Source organism: Henckelia pumila, chromosome 1 (assembly GCF_033568475.1).
Source record: "Henckelia pumila isolate YLH828 chromosome 1, ASM3356847v2, whole genome shotgun sequence".
NCBI classification, from domain to species: Eukaryota; Viridiplantae; Streptophyta; class Magnoliopsida; order Lamiales; family Gesneriaceae; genus Henckelia; species Henckelia pumila.
The window spans coordinates 107,810,485-107,831,132 of NC_133120.1; the positions used below are offsets into that span (position 1 = coordinate 107,810,485).

A 20,648-nucleotide genomic window follows, 5' to 3' on the forward strand; every position below is an offset into this window, starting at 1 on the left:
CCTCTCCTGAGGTAAGGGAGAGGGCAAACCCATCCAAATCAAAAAAATCTACAGGAACCCCTTCAGGAGGGTAACCTGCCGCCCTAAACTGCTGGGTACAGCCCTCGAACCCTTTCGATAAGTAGCCATAGGCTTGGACAGCAACCTCATCCATGAACTCGTCAGATTTTAGGAAGCCTTCTTTGAAGCCTTCAGCTCCCTTGGTAAGCTCGGTTCGGGACAGCTCTATCTCTTGGAGGGCTTGAGAAAGCTGATCTTGGGAACCTTTAAGTTCACCCTGCAGGGCTTCCTTCTGCACCTCGAAGACTCGGAGGTCATTCAACTGCTTCAGTCGGTCGGCCTGGAAGCCCATCCGCATCTCCTCTATTTGAGCTCGGAGAGTGGCCACCTCCTTGTTATGAGCCAGCTTTAGAAACTCAAGCTCTTGGTTCAGCTCAGCAAGATGAGTATCAAAACTCTTGATGTCCTTGATGAGTTGCTTCCGAGCAATGGAAGCTTGGAGGGACACCTCGGCGTTCAGTGCGGCAGCCTGGCATAGGACAGAGATCGTTTTGAGCTGAGTATAAAGTGCTGAGCTTAAAGTAAATAGAGTATAAATCACCTCAGCGGAAGCGGTGTTGGAGCGCTGTAAGAGCTCAGCCCAGCCAAGGTTCTTCACAAAGTCAGCATCGGCTTGAGAAAGCATATCCCGAAGGACTGAGCCTGCTGCTGGGGTAGGACCTACCCCCACTATCCGAAGCTCATCATGGTACATGTCAAAGAAATTGGAGCGGCATCGGACCACAGGGGTTTGAGGCTTCTCCGACCTGAATTTCCGAAGAGGCACTACCTCGGGAATGGTAGATTTTCCCGAATCCAACTCTACTACCTCGGGGTGGGGGCTGGATACAGCACGCCTCTTAGAGCCTTTGGAAGGGGCAGAGGATGGCTCGGAGGTAGCAGCAGCGCGGGGCAAAGCAGCTTTGAATTTTCCCGAGGTAGCTTCAGCCTTGCTCCCTGGCTGAGTTGGTGTCTTCTTCTTCTCTAGCATCCTCTTCATGGCAGCGTTCATGACTTTTTTTTCTGAGCAAGTAGAAAGGACGTTAGTAAAAAAAAAAAAAAAAGAAGAGAGCAAGGGCAGGGAAGGGCCATACCTAAGTTTCCTCGAACCGAGACATCGGCCGAGCTGAGCCCATGGTGACAAAGCAGATCTTCTGCCAGAAGGGCAGAAGTATCGAAGCACCTTCCCCCTATAGCCCTTAGGGCTCCGGTAAACAACTCCCCCTATCGAAAGCCCAGGGCAGGAACAGGCAGGAGGGGGAGAGTTTCCCTCCAAGCTGAGCATATGTCCCTGGCATCGGAGGGATGAACAAAGAATAATGAGTTTCTCCAGTTTTTGTTTGAACTGGGAGAGCCCTTAAAAAATTTACAATTAGGTCGGCAAGAGAAGTAAAAAGGGCCCTCCTTAGAGCGTTTGGGGAGCAAAAAATTACAGATAGTAAAACAAGTTACTTCAAAGCCTAATGTTCTGAAGAGAACTATAAAGCTGCACAAGGTTCGGAAGGAGTTAGGGGTGAACTGCCCTAAGTGAAGCTCATAGTAACGGCTGAGTTGCTGGAAGATGAGGGGCAGGGGAATCCTAAGACCAGCTTCTAGTTGATCTACATAAAAGGTGTAATATCCCTCTGGGGGATTGTCAGCTCGGTCATCAAGGTAAGGAATAATGAACTCATATTCCTTGGGATCATGGGATAGAGCTCTTATTTTGTCCTCGTCAGAAGCATCTAGCTCGGAAGGATATAGCTCAAACCACGGCGCCGTAGGGACATCAGGTTCATTGCCCGAGTCAACATCCTGAGCTGAGGTCGAGGGGCGAGCAGGGTCCTGGCATGTAGGCTCTCCTGCGGGAGTAAGAGCGAGGGAATCAAATTGATCCATCTCACGGAATACTTCGTCTGAGCTTCCTGAGTGATCTCGGGAAGAAGTGGCCATGAAAGGAATACTTACTTAGGAAGCTCGGAAACTTGGGAGAAAGGGAAGAAAGCAAAGAAGCTTGGAAAAAAGAATTTGAGAGAGAATTTACAGAAGTAAGAAGTGAAGAAAGTGAAAATGAAGTTTTCACAGCAAGGGGCTATTTATAGAAAGCTCGGGTTAAATCGAACCATTGAATTTAGACATGTGTACTTCTCAGATTCTTTGGAAAAGTTACCGTTACCTAGTGCTTGTCAGAGTAACAGCTGGGCTCGGCGGAGCACCTCAGCTCGGCATTCTTTTAGGGTCATCTTAGAATAAAAATGAATTTCGAGTCTTTGACCTCAATTCGACTTTTATGGGAGGGACTTGTGATATCCGAAGGAGAAAATCACCTCAACTCATCGATGACCCTAATATAAAAGGAACATCCCTAATCAACCAGAACCAGTTCAGGAGCTCAGCTCGGGAGCTCGGAGCTCGGGAGCTCGGAGCTCGGCCAAGCTCCCCCACCATAATTCCCAGCTCGGGTCGGGAGCTCAGCTCGGGAGCTCGGAGCTCGGCCAAGCTCTTCTACCATAATTCCCAGCTCGGGTCGGGAGCTCAGCTCGGAAGCTCGGAGCTCGGCCAAGCTACCCCACCATAATTTCCAGCTCGGGTCGGGAGCTCAGCTCGGGAACTCGGAGCTCGGCCAAGCTCCCCCACCATAATTTCCAGCTCAGGTCGGGAGCCCAGTTCAGGAGTTTGGGGTTCAGCTCAGCCCCAATATTAGTAGGGAGTTAGCTTAGTAAATGGGTTCGAAAACCTTGGTGAGCTAGCTAAGATGTTAGGATCAATATTTAGGGCGAGTTCAGGAGTTCAGTAATAACTCACTCACCCCTTTTCATATGACCCCCGGGGAAGCAGCAATATAGAGTCTTAGTAATGACAGGTCAGCTCGGATAAAATGTACATGTCTATATTTTCACGGTCAAGCTAGATTCAGACGAGATATCCGCCTATATATTCGGGATTGCAATCCCGGGATTCTCGGGTTCCTGATAAAGAAGGTAAGCGTAAGATTCGGAGTCCTTTCCTATAAATACCAGGTTCACTTTTATTATTTGGATGCTAATTTTTTTTCACTCGTGCACACACACCACTCTCTATATTTCGCTATCCTAGCATCTGACTTGAGCGTAGGATGGGATACGCCGGAACACCTTTCGGCCCCCCTTTAACATTCTTGTTCGTGGTTTCAGGTCAGCAACAGCTCATCTTTTGTTGGAGGAATTTCATCAGTTCATCCAAGGAGATCACTTTATTGAGGTATATCAGCAATGATAGAACAATTGGGTTTTTTTTATTTTTAATTTAAAAAAAATATATATTGCACAAATAATGCAGGGCAGGGGGTTTTGCAATATTACTGCAAAACGCCCCTGCCAAGAGCGGACGCTGCATTTAAATGCAGCGTCCGCTCTCTGCAGGTGTGGACGCTGCTTTTTGCAGCGTCCGCTTCCTGCAAAAAGCAGCGTCCACTTTTCCATCACGGGCGACCATTATTTATTGCTGTCCACTTTTCCATCAAGGGGTGACCATTAAATTGTTGTCCACCAATTCTGTACTGTAATTATATTAATAATATAATTATTAATCAATGTCTGCTTTTATGAAAAGCGACAATCAAATGCTGGTCTACCAGTTCTGTCATGCATACATATATATTAATATTATATAATGGCAAATATATAAAAATTAAAAAACATCAAAAAGGGGATGCTGCCAAAGCGGAGGATGTGACAGGACGTGATTTATCATCCGCTTCTGCAGAAAGCGGACGCTGATTTATCATCCGCTACTGCAAAAAGCGGACGCTGATTTATCATCCGCTTCTGCAGAAAGCGGACGCTGATTTATCATCCGCTACTACAGAAAGCGGACGCTGATTTATCATCCGCTACCTACTAATACGGACGTGATTCGAGACACTAATTAAATTATCAAGCACGTAAAAATCATCACAATAATAATATACAAATAAAAAATCATCACAATAATAATATACAAATAAATTATCAAGCACGTAAAAATCATCACAATAATAATATACAAATAAATTATCAAGCACGTAAATATCATCACAATAATAATATACAAAATTATGAAGTACATATAAAATCACCACAATAATACACACAACCTCCCGATGAAAAAATCGTGATCTTTCCAGCAAGATTCCCAACTTTATCAGACAACTAATTCAATAACATGATCCTGACAAGATTCCCACATAACTTTTGACCACATTGAATAATGTGTTTAAAACTTTTAAAAATTTGAAATATAATCGTTCAACTTTCTATCTATATAATAACAAATATTTTGAAGAAAATCAATGTCTATCACTCTCTTTTGCTTGAAGAAATTCTTCACAATTTCTAAAAAAATATTCTTTCCTTTCTTTTTTTTCTCATTCCTCCTTCTGTCTTTGTAATAATTTTCTTGAAACTTCATCTCCAGTATGGATAACATTGATGTTCTTTTATATTTTGGTGGTCACGTTATTGTTGAGAATGGGTCGGTTGAATATATTATCCCGTATATTAGACCGATTCGAGTATTGAGATCAATTTCTTTGTTCGAGTTGGTTGAATATGTGCATAAAATGTTGGTCATTGATCCGATGAATTTTAATCTGAAGCTGTCTACGAAATACTCATTCCTGGATAAATCAATATGGCATGAAATTCCAGTCGACCTTACTGATGCTGACGCTCTGGAGTTTGTAATGCAATGCCCCAATATAAATGTATTGCATTTGTATGTTGAAGCAAATCAAATTGATCGGGATGAAGAATCATATATTCCACATGTTACAGAAGGATTGAGCAATATGCAGTTGAATCGTGAGGGTGGTTCGTGGGATCAACATATCACTGGTCCTTTTGAACATGTTCCTCCATGCTGGACAAATACGGGTCTGAGTTAGGATCAAAACGTGGGTGCAACAAATTTGTATTCAAACAACCAGAATTTCGCTCAACACAATGATGTTCCTAGAAATGATGATGGAGATGTTCCTAGAAGTGCTAGTGATACTGAACCAGAGATGTCATATGGGGAGTCTGGAGAAGATGACAACGACGCTGATGATTTGAATGATGATGAACACGTGAACACACATGCAAATATCAATGAAGGGACGTCATCTCGTCCACCACCTCGTCAAACATTACAGAGGCAAGTCGTACCATTTATCTCCACTGATTCTGAGATGCCCTCGTTTTTCAATAAATACTTTGGAGAAGAGACTCCGGATTCAATCGGTGTCCCTGTCAGGGCACGAGCAAGTTATTACAATCCGAAAAGAGGAGAACTTGGTGTGAACATGTTATTTAAAGATAAGAATGATCTCATTGCTTCTGTGAAAGATTTTTCAGTCAGAGTTTCCAGGCGTGAGTATCGTGTAGTCGATAGCACACACATTCTGTGGAAGGTACGGTGTAGAAATGATTCTTCTACCGCCCAATGTCGTTGGGGTCTTCGAGCTTCGTTCAAATAGAAAACGGGTTACTGGTAAATAACTAGATATGGCGGTCCTCACACGTGTATATCTACCAACGTGGGCATAGACCATCATAACCTGAATAGCGATATGGTCGCACAGACGTTGTTGGGTATTGTACGTTGTGATCCTTCGTACGAGATTAAATATATCATGGAGAGCGTGAAGGATAAATACGGATACCAAATCTCGTATACGAAGGCGTGGCGAAGTCTGAAACGCGCAGTGGAAATTGTTTATGGGACTTGGGAGAGTTCTGTGCAACTGCTTTCGAAATATATGCGTACTCTGTGCAAATATAATCCCGGAACAGTTGTCGAATGGAAGCATCTTAGATCGAACAACGAATCAATAAAAACATTGAACTATGTTTTTTGGGCATTCAGGCCTTTAGATGGATTTCGCCACTGTCGGAAAATCATCAGCGTTGACGGCACACATTTGTATACAAAATATAAGCACAAAATGTTGATCGCAGTCACTCTGGATGCAAACAATCAGGTGTTGCCGCTGGCATTTGCAATCGTGGATGAGGAAACGTCGGATTCCTGGAAATGGTTCTTGGAAAATGTTGGTCAGTATATTGTTTGTGGTGAAAGTGGAGTATGCCTAATTTCTGATAGGCATAAGGGTATTGTTCGAGCAGCTGAGGATCTCCACTATTTTAAACCTCCGCATGGTGTGCATCGTTTTTGTTTGAGACATGTGTGCTCAAATTTTAATGCGAGATTCAAAGATGTGCATTTGAAAGATTTATGTTGGGAGGTGGGCAAACAACATCAAGTATGTAAGTTCGACGCAATAATGGAGGCCATCAGGAATAAAAATATTTTAGCACACAGGTACTTGGCTGGAATCTCAAAGGAGAAATGGAGTATGGCTCATGACGGAGGTTGGCGTCATGGGATGATGACGACAAACATGTCTGAATGCTTGAATAGTGTGTTAAAGGGAGCTCGTAGACTCCCTATATCTGCGATAGTGCACTTGACTCTTTTAAGATGTGTACAGTACTTCATTGAACGTGTGGCAAAGGGTCAACGTATGGTTCAGGAAAATCAGCTGTGGTCGGACTATGCATGTCGCAAATATGAAGAATGGGCAAGAAAATCTAGCGAATATCGTGTTGTCAAATATGATATAAGGACTCACACTGCTTCAGTTGCGACCGGGGGCAGACCAAGTCGCGGTCAACATATACAAGTGGTGAGGTTATCAACTAGTGATTGTTCATGTGGTAAATGGACAATTTTTGGAATCCCATGTTCTCACGCTATTTGCACCGCGAAATACCATTCGTTAGATCCGAAAACCCTAGTTCAGTCATGGTACAACATATCGAACTACCTCGCGGCGTATGAAGGTAGATTTGAACCTCTTGCCGATGAACGATATTGGGATCCACCTACCTTTGAGCTACATCACAACCCGGTTAGACGTGAAAGAAGAAGAGCTGGTAGGGATACAACAACTCGAGTGAGGAACGAGATGGATAGACCAATGGTCAGGGAGAGACAACGACGGGGACAGTAATTGGTAAACTGTTGTATCGTGTATGAAGACTGTTGTATCGTGTAATAAAGACTGTTGTATCGTATTTGAAATTAATTTTCATATATTTTTTTCCAGGAACATCATATATGAAGACTGTTGTATCATGTAATATTAATATTATAATAATGTTTCTCGTTCGTTTTTCATAATAAATGTGTACCTTGTTTTGTTTGTACATTTTTCATGTATGAGTTTAAATTAAATAATAGATGTATGCATTAAAATTTATTTTATTTATAATATAGTAAATGATAATATATTAAAAATACAATATACTATGAAAATATAATTTCAAATAATAAATATTAAATTTATTACTACTAAATTATATGTTATTAAACGATGTAAATATTAAAGTGTGGATAAATGAGTTTAAATAAAATAATAGATGCATTTTATGGTATTTGTATATTTTATTTTTTTTACAATATACAATATATTATATAAAAATGCTATATAATTTCAAATAATTAATATTAAGTTTATTACTAATAAATTATATGTTATTAAACGATATAAATCTAAAAGTGTAGATAAATCACATTAACAAATATATCACGATAGGTGGTTACAATTACAATTATGTAAATGACCCTTTGTTCCACAACCACGTGGCCTACGTATACGCGAACCTCTACGCGGTACAAAATCTTGAGGATTATTTTGGACCACATCGTCATTGTCCTCATTGCTCTGATTTTGTTCAGTTGAATAACCTGTAAAAATAATAGGTGAAACAACATTTCTTTGAGGTGCCGACGTGTTATGAAAACCAGGTGACTGATCACTGATCAATTCGGTAATAGTTCGGATATGGCTCTGAAATGGCGTCCGATAATCCTCGTCATCATATGCACCAGATGGCCCCGTGTTTTCAAAAACACCAGATGGCCCTGCATTTTCAAAACCACCTGAAGGCCCTGCATCGTCTTGCCAACTAGATGACCTAGGAACATATCCTAAAGGTGACTGATAATGATCAATAGGAGGCGTACCGAAATGTTGTGGAATATCATGTGGTCGAGGAGCAAAAAAATTCTGGGGATATGGTCGAAAACCAATCCCGCTGACTGTGGGAGAAATAGTGCGAACAGTTATGCGCTCATACCATCGAAAGTAGTCATAATCTGTCTGGCTAGATCTTCCATGCAATTGACCTTGGACAACATAATGCAACCTTCTATTCCAAATAGTAATTGCATTTTCATGATATTCCATCCAGTTTTGGTTGCGATGACCTCCTCTGTTGATGTTGTGGAGGTTATCGTTGTCATCTACAGGTCTTGGAATAGGTTGACGCATTTCAAACTGCCTTAACACTCGATTCGGACGATGCATCTCCACAATTTCAAAGCAAATCAAAGGACAAACGCATCGCCAAATATTATTGTCGTATGAATCCACTATTAGTCTGACATCTGGATCGTTTCTGTCGTATATTATCCAGTTAAACTACAAAATAAAATTAAAAAAATTACTTAAAATTTTCTATAAACAAGTTCATTGTTGCAGTGTTTATATATTTTCATAGTATACCTCATCATGATTCATACGATCAAATGAGTCTCTTATAATTCGAACAAAGTGTGTCGGTGCATGAGTATAACTGAAAACATTATTCCACCTACAATAAAAAAATGATTAAATATCAAGTAAATTAATCAAAGTTCATACTGTGACAATAATTTCTTTACCGAGCACCGTAGGGAGAAAATGGCATAATATCATCAGCAGGATTCGGGGCCACAAAATGAGATAAGCCATGTCGATCAGGATTAACGCATTTAATCCTACTCCATGCCCATACCTGTAATGAGTATAAAATATAATTAAATAAATATTAATTTAATCTCATTTAATAATTATAAATTATACCTGCAAAATATATAGAGGTTCGGCTATTTTAGCTTTTCCTATACGTGTTGCATTGCACAACTCACGATATAGGAACGCTAAAACTGCACTTCCCCAACTGTAAGATTTTATTTGATCAATGTTTCGGAGCAGTTGTAAATAAATCAATCTTGCCGATCCTCCTTGATAATCTGGTAGCATTATTCCTTCGATAATCATCAATGCTACACACCGACTATATTTCACAACATCAACATCGGAACTATTATCATCAATGTATGTGGAGGTGCAGTGTTCGTATAAAGAGGTCATCGACAAGTGACCTCCTTTGAAATGCATCGCTAATGGCGTATATCCCAAATAACGAAAACATATGTCTTGCCAAACTCCCACTGTATGTGACGCATCTGTACCAGATATAACATCACCATGAATTGGTAAACCCCAAATAACTGAAATATCCTGCAACGTGATAGTCGCCTCACCACATCTAAAATGAAATGTGTGTGTTTCACGTCGCCATCGTTCAACCAGAGCAGTGATCAAATGATGATCATAAACACGAAATCCACACTGCAAAACACCCAAAAATCCCATATGATGTAAAAATGCTTTAACACGGCTATGTAACCCATTCTCCGTATATAATTTCCATATCAAATTGTCCGATTGTTTGGCTCGAATAATTTCATCAATATTTTCCGAAGAAACTACTGATGATATATGTGATGGCTGCAAAAACAACACGCTCGAATCTTGTACTCTTGCCATTCTGAAAAAAAAAAAAATATGACAATCATTAATCAATAAGTTAAATAATCATAACAATCAATTATACTTATAATAAATACACTACAAAATAATACGTATCACGATCGAATTCATGCTATTTGGAAATAAAATAAAATATTAATTTACATTAATTATTTTATTTTTTTCAAATAAAAATAATAACAATAAAAATAAAATTAATAATAATAATAATAACAAAAGATTACTAAAAATTATGTCAATAATCTTTGTAAATACGTTAATAATAATAACAAATTTATCCTTAAACTAACTTTCCTTATATTTTAAATTTTTTATTTACTTAAAAAAATACTCAAAATGCAATATTTTTGTGTATTGATACAACTAAAATTAAATATTTTAAAAAACTATCATATTTTTTTATCATATCTAAATAAAATAAAGAATAACAAAAAAATATATGTTTAAGTAGTCTAAAAATGTGATATTATAAATCTTTTATATCACATTTTAATATGAACACAAAATATTAAATATTCGGATATCAAACATTTTATATTTACCAAAAAATTAAATAATTTAAAGCTTAAAAAATACAAGTTATATTACAATTTAATATATAAAAATAATGTTGTATGAATATTATTTTTTATAATATTTAATAAAAATATGAAGTGATTATCAACGTTATATTTATAAGATAATTTTTTTATTTTAACACTATGAATTTTATGTAAATAAACAATAAATAAAAATATTAAATTATATTATATTATATATATTGTTATATATTTTAAAGAAATATTATTTTAAAAATATTTCAACTATAATTTTGATCGATGATATATTATTTCCAATTATCAATTTATTACCAATATATAATTATAACATATTATGATTAATTATATATATATATATATATATATATTTATATATGTAAAAGTATAATGAAAAATAATTAGAAATTAAATAACATATTTCAACGTTAGAATTTGCTAAAAGTAACCTATCTTGTTTCAAATAATCGTAAATAAATAAAATAATATATTAATTAAGATTGAAAAACCAATAATTAGTTAAGTTAAACATAATATTACTATCTATCTTGAATTTTTATTTACGTAATAACTTAATTTATGAATTAATACAATTGACAAACTTACTAAAAACAAAGGCAATCAAATAAAGAGTACAATTATAGAACACGAAGGATTCATCAAAATATTATATAATATAAAAATATAATATATTAACATAACCAACAAACTATAATCAACATTTAACTTAAAAAAACATGAATAATAATAGTATTATTTAAAATATTCACAAAACTTAATATTTGTTTTAATAATATTAATACGTACCTTTATGTTATTTCAGGTTTAATATCAAATTTACCTGCAAAAATAATATAAACAAAAATTCATATGAATAATAACACCATTTCTAAGAGAAATTATTTTGCATGCAAAATATAAAAAAAATTAAAACGATAACATTACAAACTTACCTAATTCAGAAAATAAGGCGGAGAAGATTTCAAAAGCTTCGTGTTTGCTCAAAAAATAAAAGGAAAAAGCTTCGGTGCTTCTTGGGTTCTTATTCTATTAAATAAAAAAAGAAGTAATTTAAGTAAAGGAAATGAAAAGAAAGCTTCGGCTGTTTTCTTGCAAAATAAAAGTATCAGATTTCGGTGCACATAATAATGAGAGGTGTGGCATGATATTTATAACAAGCACAATAATTTTGCATCACGGGTCAAAAAACCCGTGATGCAAAATAACAAAAGGGATGCTGCCAAAGCAGCGTCCGATTTCTGTAGAAGCGGACGCTGCAAAAAGCAGCGTCCACACCTGCAGAGAGCGGACGCTGCCAAAGCAGCGTCCGCCCCTGCAGCAAGCGGACGCTGCTTGCTTTAATAACGGACGCTGCATTTTAAATGCAGCGTCCGCTATTGGCAGGGGCGTTTTGCAGTAATATTGCAAAACCCCCTGCCCTATATTATTTGTGCAATATATATATTTTTTTAAATTAAAAATAAAAAAACCCTAGAACAATTGATATTCATTTATTTTATATATTTGTTTTTCATATATTTGAATTGAATTTATTGTGTTTCATCCAAGATAATTGAATCGATATTAATATGCATAAAATAAGCATAAAATAAGTAGCTAGCTATAATATAGAAGTAAAATTTGATATACTATTGGGATACTAAAAGAAGAAATTGAAATTTCACGTATGAAGGTTTTTACCCCCGAATTTTTTAATTTAAGAAGCTTTAATAACAGATTGAAAAATTCGATATCCACACAATCACAAAGTTCTTAATGTTTTACTACAAGTTCATTGCGCGCAATAGAAGTTACTTTAATTTAAAATTTTGATATCATAAATTTTAATAAATTTTTTAAATTTTTCAAGGTGAATTTATATACGTATAAACATATGTATATAAAATAATATATATTATTATAATCTTAATATTTTTTAATTAAAAATAAAATTTATTTTAATCAACAATTTTTATTAAGATATCTAAATATTTTCATAAATACTATATAATATATTATTGGTTATAATAAATATAAAAAGTAAAAGTGATATATTGGTTAATTTGAGTAGTAAAAAATGCAAAATATTAATTTACTAAATTCAAATGTTTAGGAGGAAATGTAAAATGAAATGTAGGAGAAGATTGCACTTGGTTTTTTAGTGTCTACACAATATTTTTTGGCATCACGTCATCATTTCAGTGAAATAAGACTAAAATCCAAAACTTACAGGATAAGACCAACGTTGATAAGTTATAATGTTAGATGAGGAAAGTTGCTAAGAAACATGACAAATTTTCCCGGATATTTTTTGACACTCGTTTGATTTGGGTGGTTTGGAATGGAAAAACAGGATCACTAGGAATTGAAATTCACCATAATGATTCACGAAGAAACCTAAAAAGTAGGGTTTGATTTAAAATTTATGAAATCCAAGAATATCTAAACAAGAGAGATGATTCTTTAATTTTGGATCTTTCGATTCTAACGTGTTGTATAATATACGAGAGCACGTAATGGGTTGAATGAGAATCGAAATCATGAACGTGACTCTGATATCAATTGTAGGACCGAGCGTTGCCGTAGAGCCAAAACACATGTTTTTTTTCTAAAACCGTTGTTAAAGGCCAAAACACAACGGTTTTCTATAAAACCGTTGTCTTTAGAGTGATGTGCATTGCTAATATTTCTTGTAGTGATAAAAAAAAAAAATCAGTTAATTTGGTTTATTAAGAAATTCAGTTTGTTAGCCTATTAAAAACTTGGTTAAATTGGTTTCTGTTACTTTGATTTTCTGAATCAACCGAATCCTTACTCCTACGTGTGCCTCCATTTTCAGTTTTAGACTTGCAAATCAACCATAACTCCCAATGTAAAACAAATAATTCCTTCGATCTATTAAATTTTTTTTAATGAAGGGGTTTAGTATGATTTGTAAAGAGTATATCTTTTTTTTTGAAATGTTCTCACGGACATATATTCGTGAGATAATTAATTAGTTGATTTGTTTCATATATGAAATAAAAAGTAATATTTTTAACATAAAAAATAACAATTTTTATGGTTGTATCGAAATTCATCTCACAAAATTAACTGAACATTCTCGCAGTATTGTTTGGAAATTTTAAAATGAAGAGGACGGTCAAACTTCTAAGAGAGGGGAAAAAAGGCAATCATTGTGACATGCAAAATTTTAAAATAATTTAAGTTTATTCAACTATAAATTTCTATTTTTGTTTAAACCAAACAGCTCAAGCCCTCCCTAATCAAGTTGCATGCCTATCTAATATTCCAACTATTTTGAATATTGAAATGCATGTGACGAATAACAAACGTTTGGTTTCAACTACACTGCCTTCTTCTTGCCTTCTTGGGCAAATTGCATCAGCACACATGTTTCTTTACGCCAAATTTATTGGTCCTACATATTCCCATATTTGGAATTAATTTAGTGGTTTGTATAAATAAGTTATTAAATATCAATAATATATATATGTGTGTGTGTGTGTGTTTTTGTTGGGTAACAAGGTCAGGCTAATTAACAGAAATCTTCCCTATAAAATTGGCCAGATACAGCATCAATTTGATTTAAGAATTAAGAGTGGGTACTCGATCTGTGGATATTCAGCTTTTCTTTTTAAAGGAGATTTGATTTGGGTTGTTCCAAATATTATAATTTACGGGTTCTACATTTTCCAGAGAGGAAGATAAGGGTTTTCAAAACAAAAAAATTTAAAATTTTTATTTAAAAAAGAAAAACACTTGGGAGCTGATACATGAATTATCGATAAAATATCAAATTGATATATGAACTATTAAAAATGGCTTAATTGATATATTATCTAACTAAAAATTTGATTTTATCCTTTAATAAAATTAATTTTAAGTTCAGTTATTTTTAGTAAATTCAACTAAATACATATTTTATTTTTCAAAGTAATTTTTAATGATTAAAAATCTAAGAATAAATTTATATTTATTTAAAAATTATAAGTAATAAGTATCTTAATATTTTTTGTATTTTACTCATTAACAAATTATTATTCAAATATAATATATTTTCAAAATATTAATAAATATAATAAAATGGTGTTTTTCCATTTATATTAAGTCATTATACTTTTTTTAGAAAAAAAATTATATAAAAATAGTATATTAATAAAATCACATTCATTAAATAAATCATATACACGATCGAGATTTTTTTTAATGATCTAAAACTTCAATGTTAAATATTCGAATTTCCAATACAACAATACTATATTTTGAAAAACTAAAAAAAATTGTGATATATATTTATTTTATTATATTTTCATCAATATATTACAATATTTATTGTTGTATAATTTGAAATGATAATTATTTATCATTATATAATTTTAAATGATATTTGAAAAATTAATCAATAAAATAACCTTGAAAATAAATTATGTATACCTAATCAGCTTCCTAAATATTTTATATCTAGTTGTAATAATTAAATTATATAAAAAACAAAGTTTTTTAATTGGGAAAAATTAATTTGGAGAATTACGATTCCCAATTTTTTTTATAAAAAAAGTATTATTTTCTGTATAGATTTTTAGTTGAGAAAGATCGCACCCGCCATGTTATAATACTATTTTATAAACATGTAATGCATTGATTTTTTAAATAATTTTTAATATATATATATATATATATATATATATAATTATTTTGTATTTTCCGCTGTCATATGAAAAATATGCTCCATGAAAATACTAGGCATGACTCACGAGTAACGAGGTGAATAATGCAATCCCATTTGCCCACATGGGCATAAGCGAGTTGGTAAGGCCTGAGATGACATGGGAAGAAATTTCCCAGCGTTGCGGGTTCGATCCTCGTGTGGAGCATATTCTCTGCTAAAATATTGTGGGGATATACTCTGGGGATTGGGTCATGTGCTCCCTCCTTCAGGTCCCTGTCGCTCGTAAACATCCCTCGATTTACTTTCCACATGAGCTAATGAACCTCTGACTTATGTGGAATGGGTTAACACCGTTTTTTGAAAATAATGCAATCCCATTTTATCTTTTAGCCTGGTGGTTGTCCAATAAGGCGACAAAATCGACCAATTTTACTCCATGATTAGGAATACAATAATACGGTAAATTCTACTTTGGAAGCAATTTGATCATTTTAATAGATAGATAGATAGATAAAAATTATTTATTTCACATTTCAATAAATTTATTATTTTAATTATCATTTTTATATTTATTTTTTTGCAATTAAAATATTAATTTATCTTTAAATATAACATAAATTATATATGAACATAAATTTTTGCGTGTCCATATTTGTAATGTACAATAGATAAGAAATTAAGATGTGAAAGTAGTGAATTATTTGGTGAAACTGGTGAATTATTTGGTGAAAATTGATACAAAATTTTTCAGGTAAGACCCACGTATAAACATGTAGGTCCCACATGAAAATGATATGTAGCCAAATCCTGATCACAAATTCACACCCGTACAGAGGGGTCGAAGCACACGTTTTTGGTATTGCCCTGAATAACTTTGTTTTTTTCATTCCAATTTTGCTCCACTTGTATTTGGATTTTTTATTAATTTATGCTTATTGTTTTTCTCAACTAGATGATCAATTATTCTACGTATATACAATAAATTTTAATTAAATATATAATAAAAATATATCATGCATAGATATACATATAATATTATTCACGTATTACGTACTTAAAAAATAAAAAATTTGAGAAGGAAAACACTGCATGCAGTTTCATAATAAATCACGTAAGCAATATCGGACAGCGGCATGCGGACTCCCATGCAAAGAAAAAAAAGTTAAAATTTAATATAAAATATATCACTCATTGTCAATCCAACCATAGGCATGTATGTGAGAGCTAGCTAGAAAAAATTTAGCCATCCCCAAGAGTACATTTTCCTCGATTTATGAAACGAAGTCTTGATAATCTCTTTCTGAACGTTCAAAAATCAAAACTCAACAACATCGACCCAATTAATTAAAGAGTAAAATGTATTTTGGTACACGAACTATTGGTAAAATGTTATATTGGTACATGAACTATTGAAAATGGCTTAATTGGTACATGATCTAAATAAAAGGTCAATTTTACCCTTAATATGAATTAATATTATATTAATTAGTTTTAAAATATCATATTTATTAAAAATTAATATATATATATATATTAATAAAACCACAAACTTAATAAATAAATCATATGCATGTAGGACTAAAAATACTTATTAATAAATTATTTATATTTTAAAAATATAAATAATTTATTAATGAAAAAAATACTTATTAATAAATTATTTATATTTTAAAATTTAAATAATTTTTTAATGAAAAAAATACCCATTAATAAATTATTTATATTTTTAAAATATAAATAATATATAATGAAATGATATTTTTTCTATCAATGTAAATAATTATCCATTTAAAAAAATTGATATAAATATATATTAATAAAACCACAAAGTCAATAAATAAATCATATGCATGTAGGACTAAAATATATTTAATAACGATAAAATATAATTAAATAAATATTTATTTATTAATATTTAATTCAAGTGCGAGTAAAAGTATAAATTTCTAAATTATTAAATCAAGTGAAAAAAATTTGGATTATTAGAACTACGTAAATCGAGACAATGAGTGAAATTTTTTTTTTGAGATTTGTTTTTTCATGATCTAGTATTTAATGTTGAAAATTTTTGTATCAAATATTGAAAAACTAAAATGGTGAATATGTTTGTTTCAATCATTTAAACACAAGATCAACAAACTCCGGTGATCTATATTTTTATCATAACAATATATTACAATATTTGTTGTATAATTTGACTTGACAATTATTTATCATTATATATATATATATATATATATGAATTTTTAATAAATATGATATTTTAAAATTAATCAATATAATATTAATTTAATTTAAGGGTAAAATTGACCTTTTATTTGTATCATGTACCAATTAAGTCATTTTCAATAGTTCATGTATTAATATGACATTTTACCAATAGTTCGTGTACAAAAATACATTTTACTCAATAATTAAAATCAAAGCATGTATATGGGATTAATCAGTACCATGCATTTACATTAATTTTGGATTAAAATATAACATAATTGGGGTTGAGGTTGCAAATTTTAAGGTCACACTCACGCACAAAGATCCCATGGAATCCATATGGCACCCTTTGTGGTAGCCTAACAACAGCTACAATCTCCAGAGTAGGAGATGCAGCATCCATTACAATAAATTTGGATTCCACATTAATTTCGTCATGCACATAAGTTACCAGATATCCATCGTCCTCTTCCGACGCCGGATTGTCGAGTTCCCGTGGCACGAAAATCGCTTCCCCGCCGTAACATTTGTGCCCGTACAGTCGGCTAGCCACCGTACAATCTTCCCATCCCGCCGTCAAGATCAGTGATGTATCGATTTTCACCACCCCACATATCTTCGGCATTGGGGCTCCTATGGCTGCATAAATGTACCTGCATGTGTGTATATATAAATATGAGCCAGCCAAAAAAAAAAAAAAGATTAAGTGGGTGCATGACTCAGCGTATAAAAACATTCACTGTAACATTCTATGTCGATGCGTATATCAAATAATTCCAATTGTTTTTCTAACTGCATCATATAAGTTTCACACCAATGAAATTAAACACAGTTTTTCTAAGACATGTAGATTTGGCATATATTTACAACATTTTGACATACAAATTAATGTTTTTTGATAAGCCGTGTTAAATAAGAGATCCTTGTAACAAAATTGATCGCACGTAAAATAGTTTCATAAATTTTTAAAAAAAAAACTTTAAATGTGATAATGTTATAGTAAAGGGAAAATTACAATTTTCGTCCTTTATATTTGTCACTTTGCGATTTTGGCCCTCTATGTTTTCATATTTCAGTTTTAGTCCTGCATGTTTCGATTTTTGGTAATTTCAGTCCTTTTTATTCGAAAATATTTACGTGGCACTTGACACGTCATCTCCACTTCAGCATTGTATTGGTGTTGCATCAGCGTCACATAAAAAAAAGACTAAAATTGCCAAAAAAATAAAGATAGTGGACTAAAACTGTGATCTGAAAATATAAAGGACCAAAATCGCAAAATGTCAAATATATAAGACTAAAAAAAGCAATTTTCCATATAGAAAATGTTATACGTGATTTTTTGTCCGTTTAATATTACTCTCTTAGAAAATTATGGATGGTTGGAGAAGATTTGTTTGTTTGTTTAAGTTGTGCGTCGGTCTCTCTTTTGATCATGAAAGCTTTCATTCACTTTGTCTGCAGTATATTAAAATAAAAAAAATGCATAATTATATTAATTATAAAATTTTAAAATCAAAAAATGTCTTAAATTGGATTTGATTTTAATATATAAATATATATATTCCTCGTACGTACCTGTTCTTCTTGGCGGTATAAGCTGGATTGATGACTGCAAAATCAAGATTTGCAGGTGACAAAGCCCGCCTTTTCACGATCTTCTTCTCCTTCACATTTATTTCAATTCTTTCCAAGCATGAATGAACCAAATCCATTCGATCCAACACATGTTCCGCCGACGCCACGTTCGTCGCCACCATCACAATGATCTCCCCGCCGCCGCCGCCGTCTTCATCCCATGCATTCACTGCGTGAATCATGTTGAACCCCGGTGCTTCAACCCACCACAGTTCGCTTTCATCCACGGCGTCACGTGGAATGATCCCCAATCTCGGCACTTTCTTAGGATCCACGCCGACTACGGGCATCCCGTTAAGAATGTTTTTAAGGTTCATCACCATTTGTGTGTCGGGGAATATGGCGTACTTTTTGGAAACAGAGAAATCGTGGATCAGCGATGGCTCAGGTAGAGAGAATACGGGAACTTCTTGTTGCTTTTCGCCTCGTTCGTTTATCTTGAAATACGTCAAGAATGGCGGCATGAAGGTGATACTCTGCCGGAAGGCGAATGCTTCGTGGGTTTCCGGGTCGATTTTCGGGTGCGCCGTCATCGATGTGAACGGAGCTCCGAAGGATTCATGGCGGCCCAGAGTGGTTATATCTCCCTTCGGTGTTACTCTGATCATGTAAGGAAGATCAGATTCTCCGAGAGCGAAAAGTTGGCCGCCCAAAAAAGCCAGACTCGTGTTCGCCGTGCCGAATCCACGACCGGGATCGTACTCTCCGGCGAGAATCCGGCCGAAATGAACGGCGAACCGCGCAATCGACGCCGCGAGCCCATTGAAAGCGGAGAAGACATTGAGCATCACGGGCCGGCCGATTTCCCTCTCCACTCGGTACTTGTAAGTCTCGATAAAACGGCTGCAGAATGTAGCTTCCCCGTCGAGAATCCTGACGGAGTGCAGCATCCCGTCGCCGTCGAAAAGGTGGTACGGGCCTTGGGGGATGAACTGAGGATTGGGCCCGTTACGGATGTAAGCGCCGTCGAGGCACGACGGAAGTACGCCCTCCACCACCTCGCAGGCGGTCGGAGGAAGCTCGTCCGCCGGAGAGAAGTTCCCGGAAAGCACATGCTTTGGATCGATGGAGGCTCGAAGAGGAGGATCGAAGAATTTACAAATGAAATTATCCAACGAACTGTAAATAAAACAACGTAAAGATTGCTTCTGTACTTTATTTGTTGTTCGTGCAATCTGATGATCATGAAAAGGTGCAAGCTTTGTTGGTATTTCATCGATTTTAACAGACTTAGTTTTGAATCGAACAACTTGAGATGGTGGGTGTGGTGAAGGAGTAGTGGGGGTGTATTTTTGAAGGAAAGATGAAGAAAGGCTTTCCATTTCTTTTATTTTGTTTAAAAAAAAATTTGGAAAACAAAGAAATTGAGATCCAAGTTCAATGGTGAAACAAAAGGTTATTTATATGGTCATGTTCGTGCAATAATGCAAACTGCGGTATATGGTCATATGTGAATCACATGTTTATATAGTCTTTTTTCACATTGGTAAAGAGGCTAGGGAAAATATCATAGGTAGAAACAAAAATACTTAGTTGTACGAGCCTACCTCACATTATTTATCTATTGCGGTTTATTTGATTATTGCATGCTATTGCGTAAATTTAGGATTTTTACTCAGTATATACTGAAATAAAAATTGTTGGTACTTCATCGATTTAACATGACCTAATTTTGAATAGAAGAACTTGTGATGGTGGGTGTGGTGGAGGAGCATTGTGGGTGTATTTTTGAAGGAAATATGAGAAACTTTCTTCAAATTTGGCTTTCCATCTCTTTTATATTTTTTTCAAATTTGGGGGAAAGGGAAATGAAATTGAGATCCAAGTTCAAAGTCGAATCACAGGTTTTTTTTTTTGAAGCACGAATCACAGGTTATTTATATTATATAGTGATGTTTGTTATATATATATA

The 20,648-nt window shown here is 34.3% G+C and overlaps 2 protein-coding genes across 2 annotated transcripts; one reads left to right on the forward strand and one right to left on the reverse strand.

The window, feature by feature from the left end:
* The first annotated feature begins 5,587 nt into the window (after nt 1–5,587).
* On the forward strand, nt 5,588–7,030 carry LOC140871899 (uncharacterized). Its single transcript, XM_073274647.1, has one exon. The coding sequence runs from the start codon at nt 5,588–5,590 to the stop codon at nt 7,028–7,030; it is 1,443 nt and encodes a 480-aa protein (XP_073130748.1).
* A 10,299-nt stretch (nt 7,031–17,329) lies between these two features.
* LOC140875129 (probable carotenoid cleavage dioxygenase 4, chloroplastic) lies at nt 17,330–20,058 on the reverse strand. Its single transcript, XM_073278687.1, has 2 exons — nt 18,677–20,058; nt 17,330–17,751 (listed from the first exon to the last, which is right to left on the reverse strand). Exons 1-2 carry the CDS (start codon nt 20,056–20,058, stop codon nt 17,361–17,363), a joined length of 1,773 nt encoding a protein of 590 aa, XP_073134788.1. The 3' UTR covers nt 17,330–17,360.
* Between the last annotated feature and the right edge of the window lie 590 nt (nt 20,059–20,648).